The sequence below is a fragment of the Cupressus sempervirens genome, chromosome 5, assembly GCF_028749045.1.
Source record: "Cupressus sempervirens isolate cs-2001-9-10 chromosome 5, ASM2874904v1, whole genome shotgun sequence".
Taxonomy (NCBI): Eukaryota; Viridiplantae; Streptophyta; class Pinopsida; order Cupressales; family Cupressaceae; genus Cupressus; species Cupressus sempervirens.
Genome location: NC_143122.1, coordinates 274784763 through 274809157, shown reverse-complemented (window position 1 = coordinate 274809157; position 24395 = coordinate 274784763). Strand labels below are relative to the sequence as shown.

Here is a 24395-nt window from a genome sequence, read left to right as displayed (position 1 = left end):
CTCCAAATTCTTTGGGGAAGATAACAAAAATTCTAGGCAACTTAGTGAAAGCCATGGTGATCAAAACTAGATGCCTATAGAAAGTTATAGAGTAAGTGTTCCAACTTAAGGTAAGAAGCTTTGGAAGGAACCCAACATGAGGAGTAATATACATGAGTAACCACCAAAACCTTTGAGAAAATTTGGAATTTCCCCACAAGAGAAAGGGGTTTAGTAAGCTAGTAGCCAAATTTTTTTTTTTCAATTTTCATGAGCACAACATTCCTCAAGTCCACTAGTGAAGCTTGACAAGCAAAGGGAATGCCCAAAAAGTGGAAAATCTCCCTGTGAGTGACCCATTTCCACTCAAATTGAGCAAGCTAGGGTGGGATTGGAAGAAAAGATTACCTATAGTAGAGCATATAAAATAGCCAAACTAGAAGCTTGACAAAAGATGTCCAAGCATTTCAAGGCATTAGTGATGTTCTCCTTGTCCTCCAAAAGAGTGAGAAAAGAATCATGAGAAAAGTTCACATTGAAAAGTTTGGGATTAGACTTAGGAAAGAAAATTCCATGAACCAAACTAGAGGAAATAGACTGTGCTAGTAAGTAACCAAACTAGTCAACAAAAAGAACATACATAGCTGGAGCAAGAGGATAGCCCTAATGGATAGATTGAAAGAGCTCAAAGGCTTTAGATTGAGAACTATTAATAGTAATATAAGCATTAGCATCTCCAAAGAGCATCACCATAGGCTGAAGAAAGTTAGGACCAAAACCCAAATCTTGAAGCATAACAAAAATAAAGGCCATTCAATTTGATTGAATAAGCTTTGGCAAAATCAATTTTCAAAAACAAAGTCTATTGATTGGATTTGTGAGCCCATTTCATGCTTTCCCAAACAAAAATGATGTTGTCAAGAATATACCTGGACATAATAAAACTGGTTTGCTATGATTGCACAATTGAAGGAAGGAAATGTCTAATCTTAAGAGATATCACCTTAGCAATAATCTTGTATAACACATTAAGGTGATGGGCCTCTAGTTACAGATATCCTTAGGGTCACCAACTTTAGTTATGAATTTAATGTTTCCTTTATTAATAATGGCTCCTTGGCTCTTAAAATGATAAGCTTCTAAATGGACTTTGTGTAGGTCTTGACCAATAGACTTCCAAAAGTGTTTGTAAAATTTATAAGGGAACCCATCACACCTATGGGAATTGGCATCTACCATAGAAAAGACAACCTCTTTGAAGTCCCTGATGGTGAGAAGTTGCTCACAAAAAGCCTATTTCTCGACCACTAGGTGGTTTGGAGTAATAGAAATACACTTTTTGAGAGCTTCCTCCTAAGAAACTAAATTTTCCTACAAAGTGAAAATATTTTCATAATGATGCACAAAATATTGCATAATGTCAAGGAGATTAGACAGAATAGTATTTCCCTTTTTAAGCTTTTTAATGCCAAAGTTGGTATGATGGGCTTTGAGAGCTTGGAAGAACTCTTTAGAAGCTTTATCACCAACCTCCAACTAATGGAGGTGAGTTTTGATTTGAGCCGCTTGAACAACAGAGTTATCCACAATCTATTTACCATGGTAAAGCTTGTTAAGCTATATTTATAAATCAACATTAAATGGGTTAAGAGTAAGAGCTTCAAAAGCCATCATGAGGGCCTTGGTATTGGCTTCATAAGACCTTTTTTTGAAAATCACCAACTGCCTCCCATAGATGCAAAGAAATCTAGCAATTCTGGTAACAAGATCATTCCATCATTGAATCCAACCTATTTGAGAGTGGGGACATGGATCTAAATTCTAGACACATAGGACATGATAAATAGTGGAAGAATCTGTCAGTATTGATGTGTTGAGGAAAAATTGTGTTTTGACAGCTTGTCGAACAACTATTTGCCAAGAAGTGCAAAAATAAAATAGATAGTGGTCTGAAAATGTCACATCCAATAGAAGAATGACATATAACTCTTAGTCCTCAGAAAAGGAAAAAAATATTGAGTAGTAATCATAGCATGATCAATATGTTTTAATATGTGATTAGAGCCATCTTGAAAATTAGACCAAGTGTGCAAACCCCACTCTCCTAGTGGTAGTTATTATTGGGATAAAAATGGTACAATTTATCATGCATGTAGTACCACACTTCCCTTTCCCTAGTTATCCAATTAAAAGAAAAAGTGTATTCTTATTCAAAAGCTAACTCAACCATATTAGAATCATTGCACATCACCCAAGTAGTTGGAGGCAAGTTGTCAACTATCTAGCACCAAAGTTGAGATCTTTCCATAGAATCATTGGAAGCATAAATATTAACCATACGAAAGGAATGATTATTGATAGAAAGAAAAATCCAAATAATTCAGTGCAGTGGGTTAGAACCTTGTGAAATAAAAAAAAAATGAAGATGAGGTGACAAAAGAGTAATGAAACCACATCTACCAGTTTCATGTTGAGAATAAAATATAATGTCATCTAGCCAAATGATGCGACATGTAGAGGAAAGCATGAAACCAAAGATTTTAACCTCTTGCATGCATAAGAAATCTAAATTTTCAAGTCTATGATGGGTATCCCTGACATAGTACCTTCTAGAAAGGTCTATAATACCTCACACATTCCATGATATAAATTCATGAAAAATCCTCCATATCTTCTTCATCCTTGAGAGAGAAGTACAAGCATTTTGTAAAAAACAAGAAACTGGGGTGAAACCAAAAGGAAACTCTCTTGGAATGATAGCTTGCCACTTCTCTTTTTTTTTCATAGCATATTTAGGAGGACTGTGAGAATGCCATACATTTTGTCTCACAATGGAAAAGGAAAAAAGAGGAGTGTGAACAATGACAGGGGTGGTAGCCCTTATAGTCGCATTGATCGCCTATGAAATAATTGGGTGTGAAACCTATGAAACAATAGGATTTGACTTCGGTAAAACCATAGTTGACACTATAATGACTAAGGTTTGCACTCCTTTATGTATAGGAGGAATGAAAATAAAAAAAACATATGTCTTATTGGAAGCTAAGGAAGCCTTACCTTTACACCCAGTAGTGGTCAATTCCTCCTTTTTTTAACTTTATGTTGGTTTAATAGGAGCATCCTTAAATGGGGTTTTAACCCTAGGTACTACCAAAGGGAAATCCTTAATCTATTGTTTGGCTGACTCACACCTATAATAGGTATTGGGTCGGTTCAAATAGAGAACCTTCTAAGAGAAGGTGTGGGAACCAACCTGAATCTCTATAAAACCCTTGAGATCCTTGGAGAGATCAACCTCAATGCAAATGCATTCTTAACGACAAGCATTGAAAAAATTATCGCGTTTGGTAGTGACAAATTTTCCAAGAGTGTTGGTAATAGACTCATTCAATGACTAGCAAATAAAAGGTAGACCAGGGATTTTAATCTAGATAGAAACCCTAAGCTTTTTGTCATCGGATACTGTAAAGTCTCATGACCATCTTTGAAACACAAGCAAGGAGGAATGAACTAACTAAGGGCCATTGCCAAAAATTGCATCGGCCTAGGAAAAGTTAGTAAAGAGGAATAAAAAAACCTTTTGTAATATTTTGCATAGCATCAAGGTAGACTCCATAAGGATTCTAGCTCTTGCTAACCCATTCTCAAACCATGGCTTTAAGAGGAGTCCTACCCAAAAAATACCCTATCAAAGTATGTTATTCTAACCATTCACATGCAAAACTAAATTCTTGTAGATGAAGGATAAGATCAAGATTACCTCATGGAAGACCTTTCGGATGAACTTGTGATGACATTTGTTCAATGGAGGCATCATGATTTTTTGAAGCAACAACACAAACACCAATATCAACTACTAGGTTGACGCTAGCTGAGGCCATTATAAAATAACCCTAAAAAATCTTGCACTAAATGTAATTTGATAGATGGAGAACATAGAAGGAAAGCTCAAATAGAGAGCCATACACAAGCAAACAAAAGAGACTCATGAAACACTAGTGGTTTCAAAATATTTTCATCAATGTCAATTACACATTGAAATTAGAATATCTGAATAAAAGTTAAAATGATAAGATATAGATAAGGTAATCTAGGGTATCCAAAAAAGAAGAAGACTATTATGTTCATTGGAATGAAGAAATTATGACCTTTAGTAATACATCTTTCAATTCATTGAGCCTAGACACTTTAGGTTGAATAGGTGAACAAAGAGAGAGGTGATATTTCTCACATGTATAGATGAATTTAGATTTAGATTTGTATGAATTAAATGGAGGGTTAAGATTTAAAATTTATGGATCATGAATTAATTAATAATTTTTTTTAACTATAGAAGAATTTTGATAAATTAATTTATAAATATTATAAATATTTATTTAATTATCTCATGAAAGATTTTAGGTTTCTAGAATATTGATTAGAAAACTTCATTTATAGTATAGTATTTTAATTCAGAAAAGGAATGATGTAAGACATAAAAACTCTCTTTTTTTGTAACATTAAGAAAGGGTATTTATAGAAATATTGTGCAAAGAAGAGAAAAAAACATTAGGGTAGTGGTAAATTACACAAGTCTCATCGAGTATCGATGACATCATATCATTTTTTGCCAATTGTGGAACTTAACTTATGGTGTCGAATTTTAGATAACTATTACATATTTATTTTCATACGAAACAAATATAACTCTTATAGTATGAAGATTAATATTAACATTGATTACATTGTCAGTCTCCTCTCAATGTCATATAAAGAAACAAGGTGTAAGTTTTATTTTACAATAATGTGGTACAACTTTATCAATAGGATACATTGAAGACATTCCTTCTTCCCAATAGTAGGCCTAGATCAAAGAAAATTTTGTTTCAACCAATCATCTATCTTTATATTGGGTGCACCATTAATTTCCTTGATGGATTCCCAAATGCTTCAAATACTGGAACATAAATCCATGTTTGATATTTGTATCTTCAAAATAGAAATAAAACTATTAATTTTTATGGTGAGTTTCACCTACTTCTCTTTCCATCACTCCCCTCTCATGTGAACAATCTCCTTTCAATCCTATCACTACCCATTTCCTCTTTTAATTATTCTCAAAAACCATTGTATAAGTTATTTTGTTAGTGAGGAGAAATCCAAACTAGATTGTTGGCACACAATCTATATTCTACTAAACCTACCAATATTTTTATAACCATAAAGGAGACAAGATATTAATTAAGAATTTAACAATGACTAAAAAATTCCAATGGCCTATACACACGACCATTATATTTTACAACCCTTGTTTCTTTCAAATTGGGCCACAGAGATCAAAGAGAAATGATTTTGCCTACAACCATACATGTAATATAGCTCTACAAGTATCACCACATCAAAATAAATTATCTTACCTTTTTAACCTCTTATCAATCACTTCAATTTATTTTTTAGTAGTAGAAAATTAATAAAAAATAAATGATGACAATAATAAATCTCACATCCCTCATGGGCTCCAACACAACATTAACAATACTATAATGATGATCAAAGATTACATGTTGTCTATACATCCAAAACAATGTCCTTTACAATCTCAAGATTCTTTATAAAATGAACCACAAAATATAAGAAATGTAACTTTATTTCATAAATGTATTTTTGATAGAATCCTACAACAATTACCACACCATCAAAAATCATATCAACATCTTATATCCATTTCACACATCTAGATATTATCTCTTACAAACATAGATTCATAACCAAATAAACAATACTATATAAAAAATTAAATTTATTTCATCCTCCAAATATACATTGAATAAAAATCTACAACCAACACATTCTAATATCAAATTTTGTTGATCAAATTCTTTAAATTAAAAAAAATCTTTTCACAATAAAATTCAACATTTAGATGAGTTAAATTCAATTTATTAATTAAAATAAACTTTCTCACCACCCTATATTTATCTATATAGATATATAAAAACAACTTGAGAATCTATCAGAAAAGTCTGCCTAAGAATTTTACCAAGCTGATTGCATGGGACCACGCCCTTCCAATGGAGTGAGATAAATAACTCTACTACAACCACAAACAAAATGCTCACCATTAGTACAAAAAAGAGAAAGTTTTGCATTCAAAGTCCACAAAAGAAAAAGAAAAAGAGAAAAGGTGATAGGAATATCAAAAAAAGACTCCAAATAAAACACTAATGGAGTCCAACGAACAACTTTTTAGGGCCTGCGAAATGCCCAAGTAATTATGTGGTGCATTTGAGTCAGCTAATTATCATTAAAAAACTAGTGGACAAATTATCTATACGAGTTATTTTATAAACATTTATATTGGACTAGTTCATGTGATGAGTCATATTTTAAATTTAATTGTACAGAGATGGTCTATCTAGTTATTTAAGATAAGTCTCACAACTAATTATCAAACATAAAGTAATAGGTTATCTATATTAATTATTTTTTAATATATTTTTATGTGGAACAAAAGTTTGTATAACTAATTTAAATAATCAAATATCACTAATTTTTTTTAAATTTAATTTGTTTCTTTAGTATTGAAGAAAAAAGTTAGCTATATAATTTTAGATATAACAATAGGGAACTAGTTTCGCCATGGTCTCAAAATGTGTTGTTGGGTTGGGGGATATTGGAGACACTCCTTGATTATAATTTTTTTAAACCTCTAAGTACTATTTTGTCTACTTTACATGTACTATTCTTCCCATCTTTTGATTTATGAAATTAATTTTTCCCTTAGTGTGTAAAGTTTAAGGGTTACTTGAAATTACAGATGATTTAAACATCACACACTAACTACTTATTATTAGACTAAAAGTGTTAAATAGTCAAAGTGGACTAACCTTTTTCCTTACTTAAATTGTTCCTTAGTGTGAGATGTGGGCTACCTAAAATTATAATTGGTTTAAACATCACACACTAACTCTTAGTTAAATAATAAAAGTTATCTTGTATTTCTAACTTAATATGTTCCTTAGTATACCATATTTAAGAATTGTCATGAATTTATATTTATCAAAGTGAATATAAGTACCAAAGTTGGCTTCAAATTTTGGATAGTTGTATGCATAATCTTAGATTCAAGGTTTCTCCTTGATTTAAATGATAAGACAACTTACAAACTGGGAAAATGTGGTATACTAAAAAGTGAGCATATGATTGATTTATAAATTAGCAATTGTACGTTAGTGTGCAATAGGTACACCGCAGAGGTATGGAAGGTCAACTAAGTATTTGTCCCATTATGGAAGGTCTACTAAGTATTTGTCTCATTATCTATCTTTCCCTCTCATCTTCTTTCTCTTTTTGTTTTAACCTCTTGATTTATCTAGATCTTTTTATCTAGTTTACTCCCATCTTCTCACTATATAACCATCTCTCCATATTTATTCCCCAATCCTTCCCTCTATCTCTATCTTTGTCTTGTTACCTCTCTATGCCTTTCCATCTTTGTATATCTCTTGTATCTACCTCTCTCTATATATATTTCTATCTTTATCATTAAGTATATCTTCTTTTCTCATTTTGTCTTAGTTTATATATGTATATCTTTCATCCCTACTCTCTCCCTTTATATCTCCTTCTCCTCTCTCTCTCTCTCTCTCTCTCTCTCTCTCACACACACACACACACACACACACACACACACACGTTGCTTTGCAATATTTGGGTATTTTTCTTCCCATCTCCCTCTATTTCTCTTTCCACCTTTATCTCAATATCTCTACTATGTTCTCCCTCTCTCCCTTTCCACTTCACTCTATTTCTCTATCTCCATATCTATCCCATTGTCTCTACTTTCTGCCTCTATATATCGATTCCTTTATATATCTCAACAATAATTTTACAAATCCAAGATTTATAAGAAATTTTTATTTTTTTTCTACTATATATAGATAAACCATTCCTTTATGTTCTGTAGTGTGCCTTCATTTTTCCTTTTTGTTTTATTTTGATAGATAATGGCTCAAGCCTAGATTAATTATCATTTTTTTAGATTAGTTAGTATTATGTATTAAATTCAAGTAAACTCAAATCCAAGGCCTCCTAGATAAGAGGCTCACAACTTACCATTATGTTGTAAGCTTTTGCCACCCTCATTTTTCCTTTATACAAATGATTAATTTTGACTTTTTATCTAAATAAGAACTTTTGCAAAAAAATTGTGATCTTTTTTATTTGGAGGGCCAAATAATTAATTCTCTTGTGCCATGTTTTCCAATGATTATGTAGATGTCCCATGTTTGAAACCTTGCAAGGCCTACGAAGAATTAATTGGTGATCTTTTGATTTTAGTTGTTCTAAGAGTCTACCTCAAAGCCCTTACAAACATTGTAGTGTGAAATCATTGTGATGAGTGCAGTGTCTTTGATGTAATTTAATCATTGGATGAGAAATCTAGTAGCTGGGGGTGACTGACATATATAAAAAAACTTAAAGAAAAAAGCCATTAGAACACATTCACTTTTCTATATGTGTGACAATGATTATACATGAAATTCCTTTTAGATTTTTTAATAAAATGTAAGAAAAATAAATAAAATTATTATTTTTTACTCAAAGATGATAATTATTAGATCTTCTACATAGTTTATGTTTAATTGAACATCATATTGTATTTTGATGCAAATACTACCTCGGCCACCCCAATTATGGCCATTAAAAGCCCCAAAAAATGATTGCGCATGTACTAATAGTTAATCATTTTTTTTCCTTATTGTTTGATCCATTTGTGCAAAAGGTACTATTGGGAGGTCCTGGTGGTTGGTCTATGAGTTCTACAAGAGCTTCATAAATGTGGGAAAGCCAAAAGATTAGCTTTAAGATCTTTAATCACCTACAAAGGTTCACTAGAAAAAGCAACAAGTTCTTATATAAGTATTATGAATTGTAGGTGCACAAAGTTGGAGATGTCAATCCACCAGAATATATGCACTAGATTTGATGTTTTCTTTAATTTATTAATTAATTTAAAAATCGCAGAACTGTTATTGTGTGACTTTTAAATTAAATAATAATTTTTTAAAAGAAATATCAAATCCAATTCATATATTATATTGGATAGGTGTCACCCAACTTATGAGCATGGGACAAGTGCATCACCCTTGGGCCACACTCAACACTTGGTAAAGCACGCCAAGAGGTGGGGAAAAAGTTTGAAAGGGTTGGGTAGGTAGATGGAGTAGGAGGTTAGGGAAGTTTTTTTTTCTTCATTTCTATTATGTGGTTGGTTAGGATTATTTTAGTAACTATTAATGATGGTTAGTAGTTAATAAAATAGTTAAGATTTAAATAATAAGAATTTAATGTGATTAATAGATCTTGTGTTATAAAGGAAAGTACTTTTGATGAATAGTCCCTTCCTTATTTTAAAATAAATAAAATAAAGTTACATATTCACAAAAAAAGAGGCCAGTGGAAACAAGATCACCCTGCAAGTTCATATGGCCATAGGCTAAAAATCAACTATTCATCAAAAAACTTTTAGAAAAAAGTTAGAAAAAAAAGAAATCCTCATGCTTCCAATACAATGGCAATTGAGGAAGGAGGATCCTTATCATCAGAGCCCCACCTAAGGGCGGGGTCAATAGATGGCTCGGGGGGGCCCATCCTTCATTAGCAACAACAACATTACCTTCAACTTTCTCTCCCTCAGGCTTGGGAGGAGAAATGACTAAGTCTAGCCGGGGAAACAACCACTTGGAGTCTGAGTGAGCAGAGGGCCAACTGGTAGCAAGAGTAGTAGGAGGAGCCATTGGGGACCACCCTAAACCAAACTTTTGGGGAGGCAAGGTAGAGCTATGCTGACCACTAGAACCTCTAGAAGAATCACTCCAACCAAAAGCACCACTGCTAGGAGAGTGGTGTGACCAAGAGTGAGGTGTGTGCAAGCAGTGAGAAGAACTTCTATGTCCTTGATAGCAATTGTGAGGAGGGGTATGAATGCTGGAGGCCAAATACAATGGAGCATGAGAAACTGTATAGGGGACATTTCCCCAATGAGCCAAAAGCTCCTGTAAGTGAGCCACCTCCAAAGCCAATTTATCCATTTGTACTTGAATCTACAACATGACATTGCTATAAATACTTGCTTTAGTGTACATAGCCACATTAATGTCAAGTGTGTTGTTAGCATCAATGACTACATTGCAATCATTCCAAATAGTAAATAAGATCTCCAATATAAAAGCATGTCATATTTGGGCATATTTGAAGGGTATCAAAGTATTATCACCTAGAAGAACCATATGCTAAGAAAAAGGTTCTAGGCCGAAGGGGATAAAGAGATCATGGATCCATCGCCAGTAACACTGAGCCCATCTACAGAACCAAAAAATGTGCAAAAAGGACTCTAGTTGATCATAGAAAGGGCATAGGGGGTCAAGAACTCCCAAGTGTTATGGCTGAGGGCCCAAACGCAAGCCTTGGAAAAGAATACAGTAGACAAAATGCACAAATTTGGGTTCAGTAATGGCATGTCACATATTGGAGAACCTATGACTCCAAGTGCAACTCCAAGTGCAATGTGAGGATTACACATGCCAACATTGGTTGAGCACATCAACCATGGGCATGTGAGGAACCAGCCATCGGTAGCCCAGTCTAGATTTATAGCTAGTTATTGGAGTGTCTGGATACCACTTCCAATCCTTCCATCAAGGGCAAGAAGACTTAATGCCCACTTTATTTAACAAATGTGAAAGGCACCGCAAAAATTAGAAGATCAAAAGTTTGTGAATCTGGACAAGTGAGCCAAAATTGCACTCTCATGTCTTCCCATGACTGCAAAGTCATATTAGCTCTAGAGAAAAGATCTTTAGGGGTCCTTCTGCCACATTTAAAAAAATGCAGAATACTAGCCCCATGCACCTTAGCCAAGGGAACGCCTTGGATAGAAAATAAAGGTGACCACCAAAGATTATGTTGGTTCATGGAGAGCCCATCTTTGAACCCATTGTCAATGCAGCAAAGCCAGGGCTTAACTACTTCCCAGGCTTTCCAAATACTCTTGGAAACATAAGTACCTTGAATTTGGATAGGTTTAGGGGTAAACAGAAGGGTTTGAAATCCAATCCCCTTCTAGGCTGGCTAGTGAGCTAAAAAGCCTGAGGAAATACAATGTCTTGACAAAATCTTCTTGGCTTCATTGCTAGAATGAGCTCAATTCACCCATTTGGAACATAAACAATTACCTTGCTTCTAGGTAGACAACAAGCCTAAGCCACTAGACTCCTTGGGAAGATAACAGAAATCACGGACAACTCTATGAAAGCCTTGGTGAGAAGCATCTGACACCTAGAGGAAGTCATGTAAAAGGTGTTCATGTTTGAGGTAAGAGGCCTTTAAAGGAGCCCAATAGGAAGAATAATAAACATGAGTGGAATCCAACACTTTGGAACAAATCTGGAATTTTTTCGCTAGGGAGAGAGGTTTGGTGATCCAATACTCTAGCTTCTTCTCTATTTTGGCAAGAACTGCATTCTAGAGCTCAATAGGTGAGGCTTGGAAGGAAAAAGGGATAGCTAGAAAATAAAATATTTCCCAATTTTGAACCCATTTCCATTGATATTGCTCAAGCCAAGTATAACGAGGAAGGTAAGACTGCCCATAACAAAGGGTTTTGTTAAGACATTGCAAAGTGGAGGCAATATTCTCTTCATCCTCTATGAGAGTGAGGAAAGAGCCATCTATGAAATGACCATTCACAAGCTAATCAGGGCAATCTAGGAGGGAAATACCTTAGACTCTTCTTTGGGAGATGGCATTTCCAAGAAAATAACCAAAACCTTCTGTTGCTAATACATATAAAGAGGGTACCAGTGAGTATCCTTGGCAAATTGATCGATAAATCCCAAATTCTTGAGACTGACAATCAATAATGGAGATGCAAGTAGAGGCATCTCAATAAAGAATTTGGACTAACTATAAAATGGTAGGGCCAAACCCAAGAGCATGAAGCATTGCAAGAATGAAAAGCCACTCAATCCTATCATAAGCTTTGGAAAAATCAATTTTAAGAAAGATGGCCTATTGCTTGGAATGATGAGCCCATTCCATCCCTTCCCACATAGCAATTATATTGTCCAAAATATAACATGACTTGATAAAACCCCTTTATTAAGGGAGAATGATCTAAGGAAGAAGATGATGGATTTTAAGCGAGAAAGCCTTGGCAATGATCTATAGGAGACTTTCAACAATGTAATAGGCCTCCAATTGCAGATGTCTTTAGGGTCTCCCACCTTAGGTATGAACTTGATATTCCCTTTTTTAATAATACTTCCTAGAGAACGAGAATTGTAGGACTCAATATAAACCTTATGTAGGTTAGGAACAATCTCATCCCAAAATGTTTTGTAAAATTCACAAGTGAAGTTGTCACAACCAAGGTCGATATCATCCGCCATGGAAAATACAACTTCTTTGAGATCGTCTAGAGTAAGATTCTACTCATAGAACACATATTGTTTTGGAGCGATTCTTTTAGGCATAATAGCCAAGCAAGCATACAAGACTTAGTCTTGGACAATCGAGGAACCCTGTTCTATGAAATCTTTTTCATAGTGGCAAACAAATGCTTGAAGAATGTCAGGAAGTTCATAGAGGGTGTGCTAACCCTCCTAAATGCATTTGATCCCCACCATAGAGTGGCATACCCTTAATGCATTAAAGAATTTCTTGAAAGCTTGATCACCAACCTCTAGCTAGTGAAGGCGGGCCTTTCTAATGGGAAAGTTTGGCAAGCTAAACCTTGAGATCTATATCAAATAGATTTATGGCAAGAGCTTGAGTGGCTGTATGGAGATCTTTGATAGTGGCTTCATAGGATCTCTTGCAGTACATGGCCAATTGCCTCCCATAAATGCGAAGAAACCTCATAGTATAGGCAATGGCATTATTTCACCACTAAATCCGCCCAGAGGAAGAGTGGGGTCTAGTTCAAGGTTCCAAGTTTTTAAATTATGAGAAGCGGTGGGTGGATGGGACAACACATAAGTATTAAGGTAAAACTAAGTTTTGCAATTATGAGGAGGGGCATAATGCTAGGTAACAGAGAAGTGTATGGGAAAATGATCTGAAAGAGTCCCATTAGGGAGTGGACTGGTAGGTAGCAGAATCATGTGAGAAAATGAAAAAAAGGATTGAGTAGAAATCATAGCATGGTCCAACCTTTAAAGGACCCTCTCAACTCCCTCTAAAAAGTTGCACTATGTATGCATAACACCATCAATCCGGCAGTGATGAACATTGGGATCAAAAAGATGCAACTTGTTCCACATGTATAACTAGGCTTCTCGCTCACCAACTGACCATCAGAAAGGTAGAAGGCCCACTTTATCAATAGCCAACTCGACCATATTAAAACGCCTGTAGAATATCTAGGTGGCAGGTGGCAAAGAATCAACTAGCCAAGAAATTTCACTAAAGAATAATTAGATTAATGGGTTTGTAGCTAATAAGGATTACAATATGATTGTTTTAGCTTAGGAATAAATGGATTTTATTTAGTGCATTGAAATTTAGTTTTTTTCATATAAGTATGAAAATGAAATTTTATATTTAGGATTTAAAATTAAAGTGTTATAGATTAAGGTTAACTAGATAACTTGATGGGATAAGTCTAATTATGTTAGAAGATAAAATGTATGTTGTAATTAGTCTTATGGTGAATATTTTAATGTTTTTAATTTGATTCAAATTGGTTATAAAATGATAACACCCAGAATTAAGCATTAGTATATTATGATAGATTAACCTTTAAATTCAATATTAGATTCTCCTAAGGATTGATCTAGTATTGTGTTAAAAGGGATAGTATCATAGTCAATTTAAGAAATTGGAAACCCTAAAATGTAGTTTGAACTTGATGTTGTACATTTTAATTTGAACCTAATGTTTAATCAATCAACTCACTCAACCCAAACTAAGTGTTCTTGTAGTGTTAGGACTTAAGGTTTCAAAATCATGCAGTGTGTTAGACTACTGACCCTATATCCTTATGAAATGTAATCAAAGTTCAAATATTTGTCTAACTCTTGAAGCAAAGAATGAAATCCTATATGAGTACTAAAACTTACCTTTAGCCTAATCAAGATTATAATCAGGGACTGAAACCATTGAGCTCTTTAAACTAATTATGAAACCTTATAATTCAAAACTAATCTTCTTGTCATCTATTCACAACACATTTGATGTTAATATGTATTAAATATAGTCTTTATTACTTTTTTAAAAAAATTGGTGTTTTTCTCCCCCAATTTTTGTGCATGACATAATGCCATACAAGTAGATATTGAGATGATGAAGTGACAAAAAAAGGTGCCTTGCATGGTTTTTCCTTACATCCCCATTATTACATGTCTTAAACTATTATTCAGGTGTAGTAGCTTGGCATAGTTTATGGATTACCATGCACACAATAGAAGTCAAGATGACATTATTTGAATGCCTATGGATGGTTTAACATTTAAAGACATACAGGAAAAGTGGCCACACTTTAAAGAATAAACTTGAAATCTTAGGCTTTCTCTGGCAACTAATGGTGTCAATCTATATAGAGATGAGATACATTTACTTGGCTTGGCATATTTTTGTTATCAAGAATAACCTTCCTCTATGGATGCCAATAAAGAGGGAGCACATTATGTTAGCAATGATTGTTCCAGGTATTTAATTATAAGTCTTAAAGTGAAATGACCACAATAATTATTCGGTGTTGTTCATTTAACTAGGTAATTACCAAATGAAAGATATGAATGTATATATTGCACCTCTTATCGACAAGTTTCTAGTGTTATGGAATGGTTTCATTATGTATGATATCTCTAGACCAATTGAAATAAAAAAATCAATTACATGCAATGCTTTTGTGGACAATTCATGATGCCCTAGGGTAAACACAATTATGTGGTAAGTTATGCTAAAATCTAGTTATATGTGAAAATACTAATTCCAAAAATGAACATATTTAATGCAATTGTATCATTATCTTGTAGGTCTTCAAACAAAGGGAAATTTTGAATGTCTAAATCTTGTCATTCCAAAAGTTTAAGAAAGTAGGTATTTGATAAGAATAGACACTTCCTCCACAAAAAATATAAGTTTTGAAGTGTTTAAGAACATCTTTTCAATAGGAAAGAAGAGACTACATCAAAGCCACAAAGAATGACACCTCACCTATGGTAGTTGGAATATAATAGAATTCAACGTCATCAAGGCATTAGTACTGACAACCTTCCAAAGGGCAAAAATGTTATCCCAAATAATTTAGTAGGCTGACCTAATATGAACAGCTACAAATTGCGCATTTTTTGATACCATGCATATTAGAAATAATGTAATAGAGACACCATAGAATATTGGATGGAAGGTGTGACAAAGAAAAAATTGCAAAAATTTTTAGTGGCATTCATGATTTCAATCATGTAATGAAAAATATCATTGAATCAAATAGCAATGGAGACCAAATTAATGCAAGTACCCTTCCTTAGTTATTAATGAAGCAACAAAGTCATGACAAAAAAAGAAATCATACACAAAATGAGATTTGCTGCAAATATAAGCAATCTCATATCAAAGAAAAGTAAATTTGGTCCAGGGCTAAAAACACGTGATTGCCATACCTTCATCAAGGTATGTCACAATCTTTTGTATATCCAATATATTTGTGAAAATATATTCAATTTTCAATGTACTATATTAGAAAACAATGAAATGATCAGTTGACAACTATTGCAATATGTGCTAGCCCTATCGCTACCAAACAACTTCAACAATAATATCAAACAAGTGATATATGATCTTGGAAAATACATGAGGTAAGCAGTCATATTTGTTCAATATATCAAACAAGTAATATATTGTAAAGACTCATATTTATATTTTTTTATGTCTTGAATATCTTGTAGGTTGTTGTCATCTAAAGAAATCCATAAAGAAGATATAAAGTATTGGAAGAAAAGAATTCCTCTACTAATGTATGAAATGCAAAAGTGTTTACCTTCAATGTTTCTCAATGCACAAGAACACTACCTCATACACCAAGTTGAGGAAACTGAATTATGTGGACTTGTACAACCTAGGTCAATGTGGATGGTTGAGAGAAGCTTGAAATTTTTGAAGGGTTTGGTTCGACAAAGAACATGTTCTAAGGCTTCTATGATTAAGGGATATATGGCATACTAGATTATAGTGTATGTTACTCAATATCTTCCTAATCTTGCAACAAATACTAATATAGATCACATTTGGGATCTCAACTATATTAAAAGAATCAAAAGTGGGTACTTGGTGGGGAAAGGTAGATTTATGAAAGTGAAAGGCAATAAATTCTAAGATTTTATTGTAGTTAATTAATTCTTAATATTAAAAATTAATACATTCTAAGGAACCTATTTTATTTTGTACAACTACAAAAGAGAGGGATGCAATACATTTTTTTATTGCAAACAATAAAGATTGGATGATGGTAAGGATTGAGTGATGTCAACATTCTGGTCATGGGTTAAAATGGGAATCTATGTCTTCATTGATTAAACAAGCTTTTTTTAATGGAGATCCCAATGTTACACAAAAGAAAATAGATTTAGCATATGGTTTAAGAGATCTTGAGGTACTTAAAATTTTGTTAATCAATCGCATATTTTTGAGCTCGTAATGGAATAATTTATACATGTTTTTGACATTATTATAGGTGAAACACCAAAAGACTATGTTCTGCAATGGTTATAAATTTTAGATCAAAGATTTAGATGACATGAAGAGAACTTGTGACTTTGCAATAAGTGCAATCTTCCAAGTGACCAACATTTCATCTAGAAATGACTTACATCCTCAACAATCTCAAAATCAATACTATAGAATTTTGGTTGATATACTTAATTGTGACCTTAGTTCCTTCAAATTAGTTCTCTTTATTGTTAAATGTTACAGACTATGACTCAATCAAAATGATCCTAATGGAACTATTATTGAGCATGAGAATGGATTTCCAATGATTAATACAAGGTTGTTTGAGCCAGTTGGAGATGAGCCCTATGTTATTTCAAGCTAATGTAAGTAGGTACTTTACTGAAAGGTTCCACATAACCCAGGTTGGTCATTTTTTGTTAGACATGATCCAAGGGGAAGGTTGATAGTGTTGTTGTTAATGATGCTCCTAAAGAAAATGATGTTTCTACTGATCATGATGATGATGCTTCTACTTATCACAATGATGATGATGATGATGATGATGATGATGATGATGCCGATGATGACCAGTATAGTGGAGTGACAATGTTGTTGATGACGATGATCCTAATGATGAGATGGATGAAGAATAATATCATTGTATATACAACTAAAAATTTACTATTCAAATTTTAATTTCTAAATTATTAATACAAGTAAACATTTAAATTGAATTTAGTGTAGTAATATAAATTTAACTATAATATGTGTTGTGATTAATAAAAAATCTTGTAATATGGTTGTAGGGGATGCCAATGATGAGCATATTGAGGTCCAAGCTAGTAGGAAAGATGATGTGGTTGGACAAGGTAAAGAGTGCTGCAATGTTCTTTAAAAAAATTAAAGTCTCAATTTTTTAAATTTAACCCCTTTATTTGTTATTGCAATGGACCAACCTTTACAAATGATAGTGAGTGTATGTCCATGGGTGAGAAGAAATATTGATTATGACCTATTTTTTGAGGAATGAAAAATTTCAATGTACTAGTCTGCACTTTCATTGCATTTGGGATGCAGTCAATGATTTTTTAGTTTTCTCCATGCACAGATTCCTATACTCAATCCAAATTGGCACCACTGATGTATGTGATCTTGAGTATTGGCCACTAGACTCTTTTTTTTGGCACTGGCATATCTCTCTACTAATGTATTCTGGTATAAAGGGATATTTTTCTTCTTGCAAATAATTCTAGTGAACTAGTCACTTTTATGGCATATTTTCAACACATGCATTTTTATTGGCCACCGGATTTCTTTTGGTATTGACCCTTTGCCTGGCATTATGTTTCTAGCAATCATTTTTTTTTATAGGGGCCATTTTATGGCATTTTTTTCCCTCGATAGTTTTTTGACTGTCAAATTTGGGCTCGTTCCTTACTGATGTCAGTGCCATGTCAGCACTACATCACTACTTCCTGTCACCTCCTTGGCCTCTGTTTGGACCTATCTTCACTTTTTTGCTCATATCTCAGGCATACAAACTCTATTTTCTGCAAACTAGATATCATCAAAAAGTTGGTCCTCCCATCACTGTGGTACAATTAGTTTTTAATTTTGATGCATTTTTTATAGCTTTTTTTACTGTTAAAGTTAGGGGTAAAATTTTGCACTCTAGGAGGCGTATCTTGAGCATCCGATCTTTGAGTTGGGAGTTCTTTATATCATTGGAAAACTTTTTTTGAGCTCTTTCCAATGACGTTAGTTGTTTTATTTTAGGCACATTCTATTAAGTCTTCTGCATTCTTGCATTCTAGTAGATAACTTGGTTGTTTCAAGTCCAGGGATCGATTTCTTTGCTTTAGAAGATTTTTCATGACTTGCACTATTTATTGTATTAGTTGTATGCCTTTTCTAATCTTTGATGAGACCTTTTGTAAGCTTTTTTGCATATTGCATTGAGATAAAGTGTCACTCCTTTCTTTTCAGGATCTTTTTCATCATTGTGACTTATTGTACTCACACTACATTATAAAGTGCCATGGTGGGATAGTTGTTTGTCTTTTAGTTCCCTCTTCCTCTGTCAAGTGAGTATACCTTCCATCACATTAGCCCCATGATGTGTTGATGACATGTGCCTATATAAGTGTCTGTACCTCTTCCTCACTCTTGATTATCTTGATTTTGTTTTATAGGAGATCTTGGCCCACTTTCTCACTTGCCTGTCACCTCACCCTATCTGCATGAGGAGGGTTCCTCTATTACTTCTAATGCTTTATTAGTTTGATGGAGCAAGCTATGTATTCAATATTTTATCCTATATACTAGGTGATTGCAGTGGTTGGATACCCATGTATTTTGGTGAGATGGATCATTTACCATATAGACACTCTTCTTTTTGTTCCTACTTTGGTTGTAGCATTCTATTTTAGAGGAGGTTCTATAGATCAGTAGTTTCCTTTTGACAGAGTTTGTAGCTTCTTCATGCTTTAGTGGTTTTCTTCATGATCACTCTTTGTTCTTATCTTCAAGGACATTCCCTAGTTTGGAGGTGTCTTTCATCTTTCACTAGTTTTTCAACATTTTTTCCATCTCTTTTTGGATTAGGCTTTCTCCCATGTGGTTTTTTCTATTTCTCCTCTTTTTAGAGATTTGGTTGTGCTTGGGTACCTCATCAAGCCTTGTTTGCCAAGACCCAAATCTACTTTCAATAGTAGTTTCTAGGTTTTTAGTTACTCCCTAAGTTTATCTTAAGGGGGATCTTAGAGTAATTAGATATTTTCTAATTAATATTTATTATTTATTATTATGATACAACCTAGATTAAATAATACTTCCTATATTTAATAATTATCTTGTAATTATTAAATACCTAGGCTAAATATTCTTCATGTATTTAATAATTATCTTGTAGTTATTAAATACCCTAAAGATTTTTACATTACCATTTTAGGTTTTGATCTCCTTTATAAGGACGATCTCTCTTTGTAAATAAGAACTTGACATAATTCATTTTTTATAGCAATCTTCTTTTTTACTCATCAAAAATGTCTCATCTATGGATTTGGGAATTCCCACCGCCATATCTTTTTGCCTCTCTCTTTTGTTACAGGTGTTTGTATGGAGGTGATTCTTGGGAGTTGTGGGGTTGATAGTTCATCAACTTCAACACTTTAGATTACTCAACAACACAATAGGTGCACATGATTGTTGGGCACCATTTTTGACAAAAAACTTAGAGAGGGTAGTGAGGCCATACTTGTATTGGGGGGTGTCACCATGATCTATTATGCTCTTTTTTTCTAAGACACCAATGGAAGCAAGAAGCATCATGATTCCAAGAATGTACTCATTATGGGAAACTTTGTTGGTGGAAGTAGAAATATGTGAAGCAATTTTAGTGGAAACATCCATTTATGTCTTGAAAATGCAAACTGAACTTTTTTCTATGTAAATCAAGAAAAACTAAATCAATAATGGAAGCAAAAGAAATATGGGATACAATAGGTCATCAAGTTTCAAATATTTAGTTATTATTAGCTTTTTTATAAATGGAGATGATCAAAGTAGTAAAAGAAAGAAAGTAATAATAAATAAATAAAATCAAAAAGTCTTGTATGAAACAATTAAAGATTTCTAAATAACATATTGAGCTTGAAAGATGCCATTTTGTGTTAAAACTTCCAACACCCAAGTCTGAGATAAAATAAAAGAGAAGCGAAGATTATTAAGGGATAAAATTTATATTTCATCTACAACCATGTTTAACCATTATTTCATCTTATGGCTCAATACTACAAACTAAAAGATACAACCAATAAAGGAGGCAAAGCATGATACCAAGTTAAGAATTATCAGTAAAACTCACAATCTCACCTTGGTATGCAATTTGTATGTTGTAAATGCATGGAAGGTCAGCTATGAATATGTCCTTTGTTGGTCTATCCCTCTCATCCTCTCTAAATCTCCTCATTTGTTTACTAATCTATTTTACTATTTATATATTGTTCTATCGTATCTTGTCTATCTCTTCCTCTTTATGCCTCCCTATCTACCTCCCTATATCAATTTCTATCTTTACATATTTATCTCTCTCTATCTATCTATCATTTTTAATCCAATCTTTTGCCTCTATGTTGATCTTTATTTATATTTTCCTCTCCCACCTCAATATCTAAACAAATATCCCTCTCTACCCATCAATTACCTCCTTCAATCATTCCATCTCTCTATATACCTAATATATCCCACATATTTAGGTGGTCATATATCTTTATCTATGTCTTCACATAAATCTTCATCTCTATCTCTTTCTCCCTCCCTCCATCTTCCCTATTTTTCTTTCTCATGCTTTATCTCTCCCAATATATTAAATATAATTATACCGATTCAATTTTTCAGTTTTCTAATTAATGATTATATATACTCATCCTTTGTGTCAGTCTTCCACCACCTATAGATCCACAATGTGGAACACATATTTAACTAGATAGGCAATGAGTCCAAGAGTCCAAGAGGAAATCCTTCATTTCTTCGTACCAAGATTGAACTGTCAACCTTGACAATCATAATTTGTAAGGGGTTGTAATGGAAGAAGTCTCATTCAGGAAAAATAAGAATGATCGACACACGTTTCATAAATTCAATCATCTTGAATAGAAATCAAACTGTCAATTTTGAAATCAAATAGCCTTCACACCATCTTAAGCTATGACATCACCTTAAATCGTGACTGGTAAGCCGTGATAGGGAAATAAATTATATATAGGAAAACAACGTGGTTTAATGGTGCAAATCAGTAAAGCCTGTCGAATAATTTTGCAGAGCTATATTTGGTACGTTGAGGAAAACAATAAACCTCCAACTTTTAAGACAAATGGCCCCTGTCCCACTCAGCCGACCAATAACAGATCTCCATTTTTTTTCGTTCAAATGAAAAAATGGACAACTTGAACTTCAATGATTTAGGTGGAAGCATTTCCAGCAATAGAGAAAATGAATGAGGTAAAAATCATCTACATCAGCACAAAGAAATTAAGTGTGGTATTGCTGAAAACAAAGAAAAATTGAAATCTTCATAATGTAACAAAAATTTTCAACATAACTATAAACTATAGATTTGTCTTTGCCCACCCTAATACTAAATTTAAACATAATTATAATTTAACTATAACATTATTTGTAGTTGGATTATATAATTAATTATACTAATATGTTAAGAAATATCACAAAATTATTTAATTTAACATTTTAAAATTATTTACTGATAAAATTAAATTTGCAACTTAAAGAAATGAGCCAAAAACATTTTATAAGACATTGCAAGTTATATTTTATTATTTACAAATTTCTTAATGAAATTATTAAAACTGTTTTTTCTACAAATATTTATAAAATTGTACTCGATAACTTCTATTTAAATGATGAGGTAACATTATTATATAATGAAGGCAATAAATATGTTATCAAGAATACAAAATATTTAATATTCTATGTTTCCCATGAAAATAAAAATTCTTTTTCATTATTCAATCTTCCAACAATCTATAGTAATATGGTTAAGATTAGACATATAGTAAAAAATAAATAATTCAAATGAAAAGTATATAATGAATTTTACACAAACATATAAAAGATAGAACATTGTCTTAACATAATTTTTAATTTAAAAATATATGAAAATCAAATCTACACAAATAATTACTCATGTTGCTTATACCTAAATTTTTCATTATTGTATTTTGATTGAAATTTTGTTGCACATATTTAAATGAATACTAAATAACTCATTTATGCCATTCATATAAAGTTGTTCACATATCAATGTGAAATAATTCAGAATCATTTCAGTATCAATTCTATATGTATCCAAATGTATCCAGAAAATCTGAATCAATAAAATCAGCATTTTATATTTTAAATTTTTTTGTCACACACAAAAACCCCAACTTTTATTATTCAATAAGAAACTACAAATAAAATATTGACTGCTTTCAACTATGTATAGTGGATCAAACCACATACAACATAATGATTTGTCACATACAAGGCCTTATTTATGTATTATTATTTGGCACTTGTTTAATCCATATTTCCATTTATTACTTAGAAACTTCTACAAGTGTTTGAAGGAAAGGTAACTCGAAGATTTTGTAACTTTTGAATCCTGCTTGGTGAAACAAGTCCTTAAATTCTTCCTCTGTTCTCTCCTTTCCACCTATGCAAGCACCCATCATTGCGATATCAAACAGTAATTCAACTTGCCTCTTCATCCCTTCTTTCTTCTCAATGACCACATCAACCATTAATAGCTTCCCATGATGTGGTAATGCCTCATAACAATTCTTCAATATCTTTATACAGAGTTCATCATCCCAATCATGCAAAATCCACTATATAGATAACAATGTAACATTTCATTACACAACCATTTGAAAACTCAACTTTAACCAAACTTCAATTTCAACCCATAAAAACTTTAAAAAGTAAAAATACCTTTAAAAAAATGGCATCTGCTGAAGGAATTTTTTCGAACATATTACCTTCCACGTTGTCGATTCCTGGAATGTTGAATCTCTATGAATAATAATAAAAATTGTATCTGTGATCAAATTTGTGAGCATCTTCTAATGTTATAATTGCTAACATCCAAGTCTCGATTGGTGAGAATCTATGGAAGTTTAAAGATGGAAGATTGTTACCGACCTTGTATGGGAGCAGCAGTACTTATAACATGAGGAAGGTCAAAATTGATGCCATGAATGTGTGGATATTCTTTCACAATTAAAGATATTGCAGAGCCAACCCCTCCTGCGACATCTACTACACTCTTGAAGCTCTTAAACCCATCATAAGTCTTCACCACAGAAGCCATTAATGGGCCAGTATCACTAGCCATGCCCTCATTGAAAATCCTGTTTGGCTCAGGATTGTTGCTCATGTACTCAAATAAGTTCATCCCATGGGCTTTCGTGAACGGATGGACACCATCTATGACAGAGTCATGGAGATGCTGATAAGCATCTACTGCACACTTTACATTACTGGCCAACGCAAAAGGTGCACGTGATTGTTGGGCACCATTTTTGACAAGGAACTTGGAGAGGGTAGTGAGGCCATACTTGTATTGGGTAGTGTTACCATGATCTACTGTGCTCTCTTCTTTGAAGATTCCCATGGAAGCCAGAAGCCTCATGATTCTAAACAAGTACTCAGTGTGGGCAGGTTTGTTGGGGGGAGTAGAAATATGAGAAGCAATTTGCTCCACACTGAGGGGATTACCACCACCATGGATGGCAATAATGTCAGGAATGTTAAGTAAAATAGCAGCACGAAGGGACATGGGCTTGGCTGCTGAAAGACTGATTTCATAGAGTGCAAGATGTGCTTCCATGGAAGACTCTGAAGAAGCCATAGTTTGCCTCATCTAATACAAACTTTGTCAATTTATAGAAAAATCATGGGCACAGGAACAAGGAGATGTCGGTCATCCAATCGATTGTCTGGTCAAACGGTTCATGAGCGGCGTTTATGTTTCCACATTTTGTATAATATGTTTCCACATTTTGTACTAAAGAGTCAAGAGTCAACTTTCTAGAGGGATTTGTGTCAATTATTTTATTTCTGGAATGTTAATACTCTGCTGAAATGACGGCAGAAATCCAGCGTTAGTCTTTCACGTGGTTTGTGGAATCTAGAATAACAATTTTAACTAATGGAAATGG

General features: G+C 33.2%; 1 protein-coding gene across 1 annotated transcript; it reads right to left on the bottom strand.

Annotated features, from left to right (window-relative positions):
- Positions 1 to 22559: 22559 nt before the first annotated feature.
- LOC149555639 (caffeic acid 3-O-methyltransferase-like) lies at positions 22560 to 24108 on the bottom strand. Its single transcript, XM_089829749.1, has 3 exons — positions 23377 to 24108; positions 23167 to 23231; positions 22560 to 23063 (listed from the first exon to the last, which is right to left on the bottom strand). Exons 1-3 carry the CDS (start codon positions 24095 to 24097, stop codon positions 22773 to 22775), a joined length of 1077 nt encoding a protein of 358 aa, XP_089685875.1. The 5' UTR covers positions 24098 to 24108; the 3' UTR covers positions 22560 to 22772.
- Between the last annotated feature and the right edge of the window lie 287 nt (positions 24109 to 24395).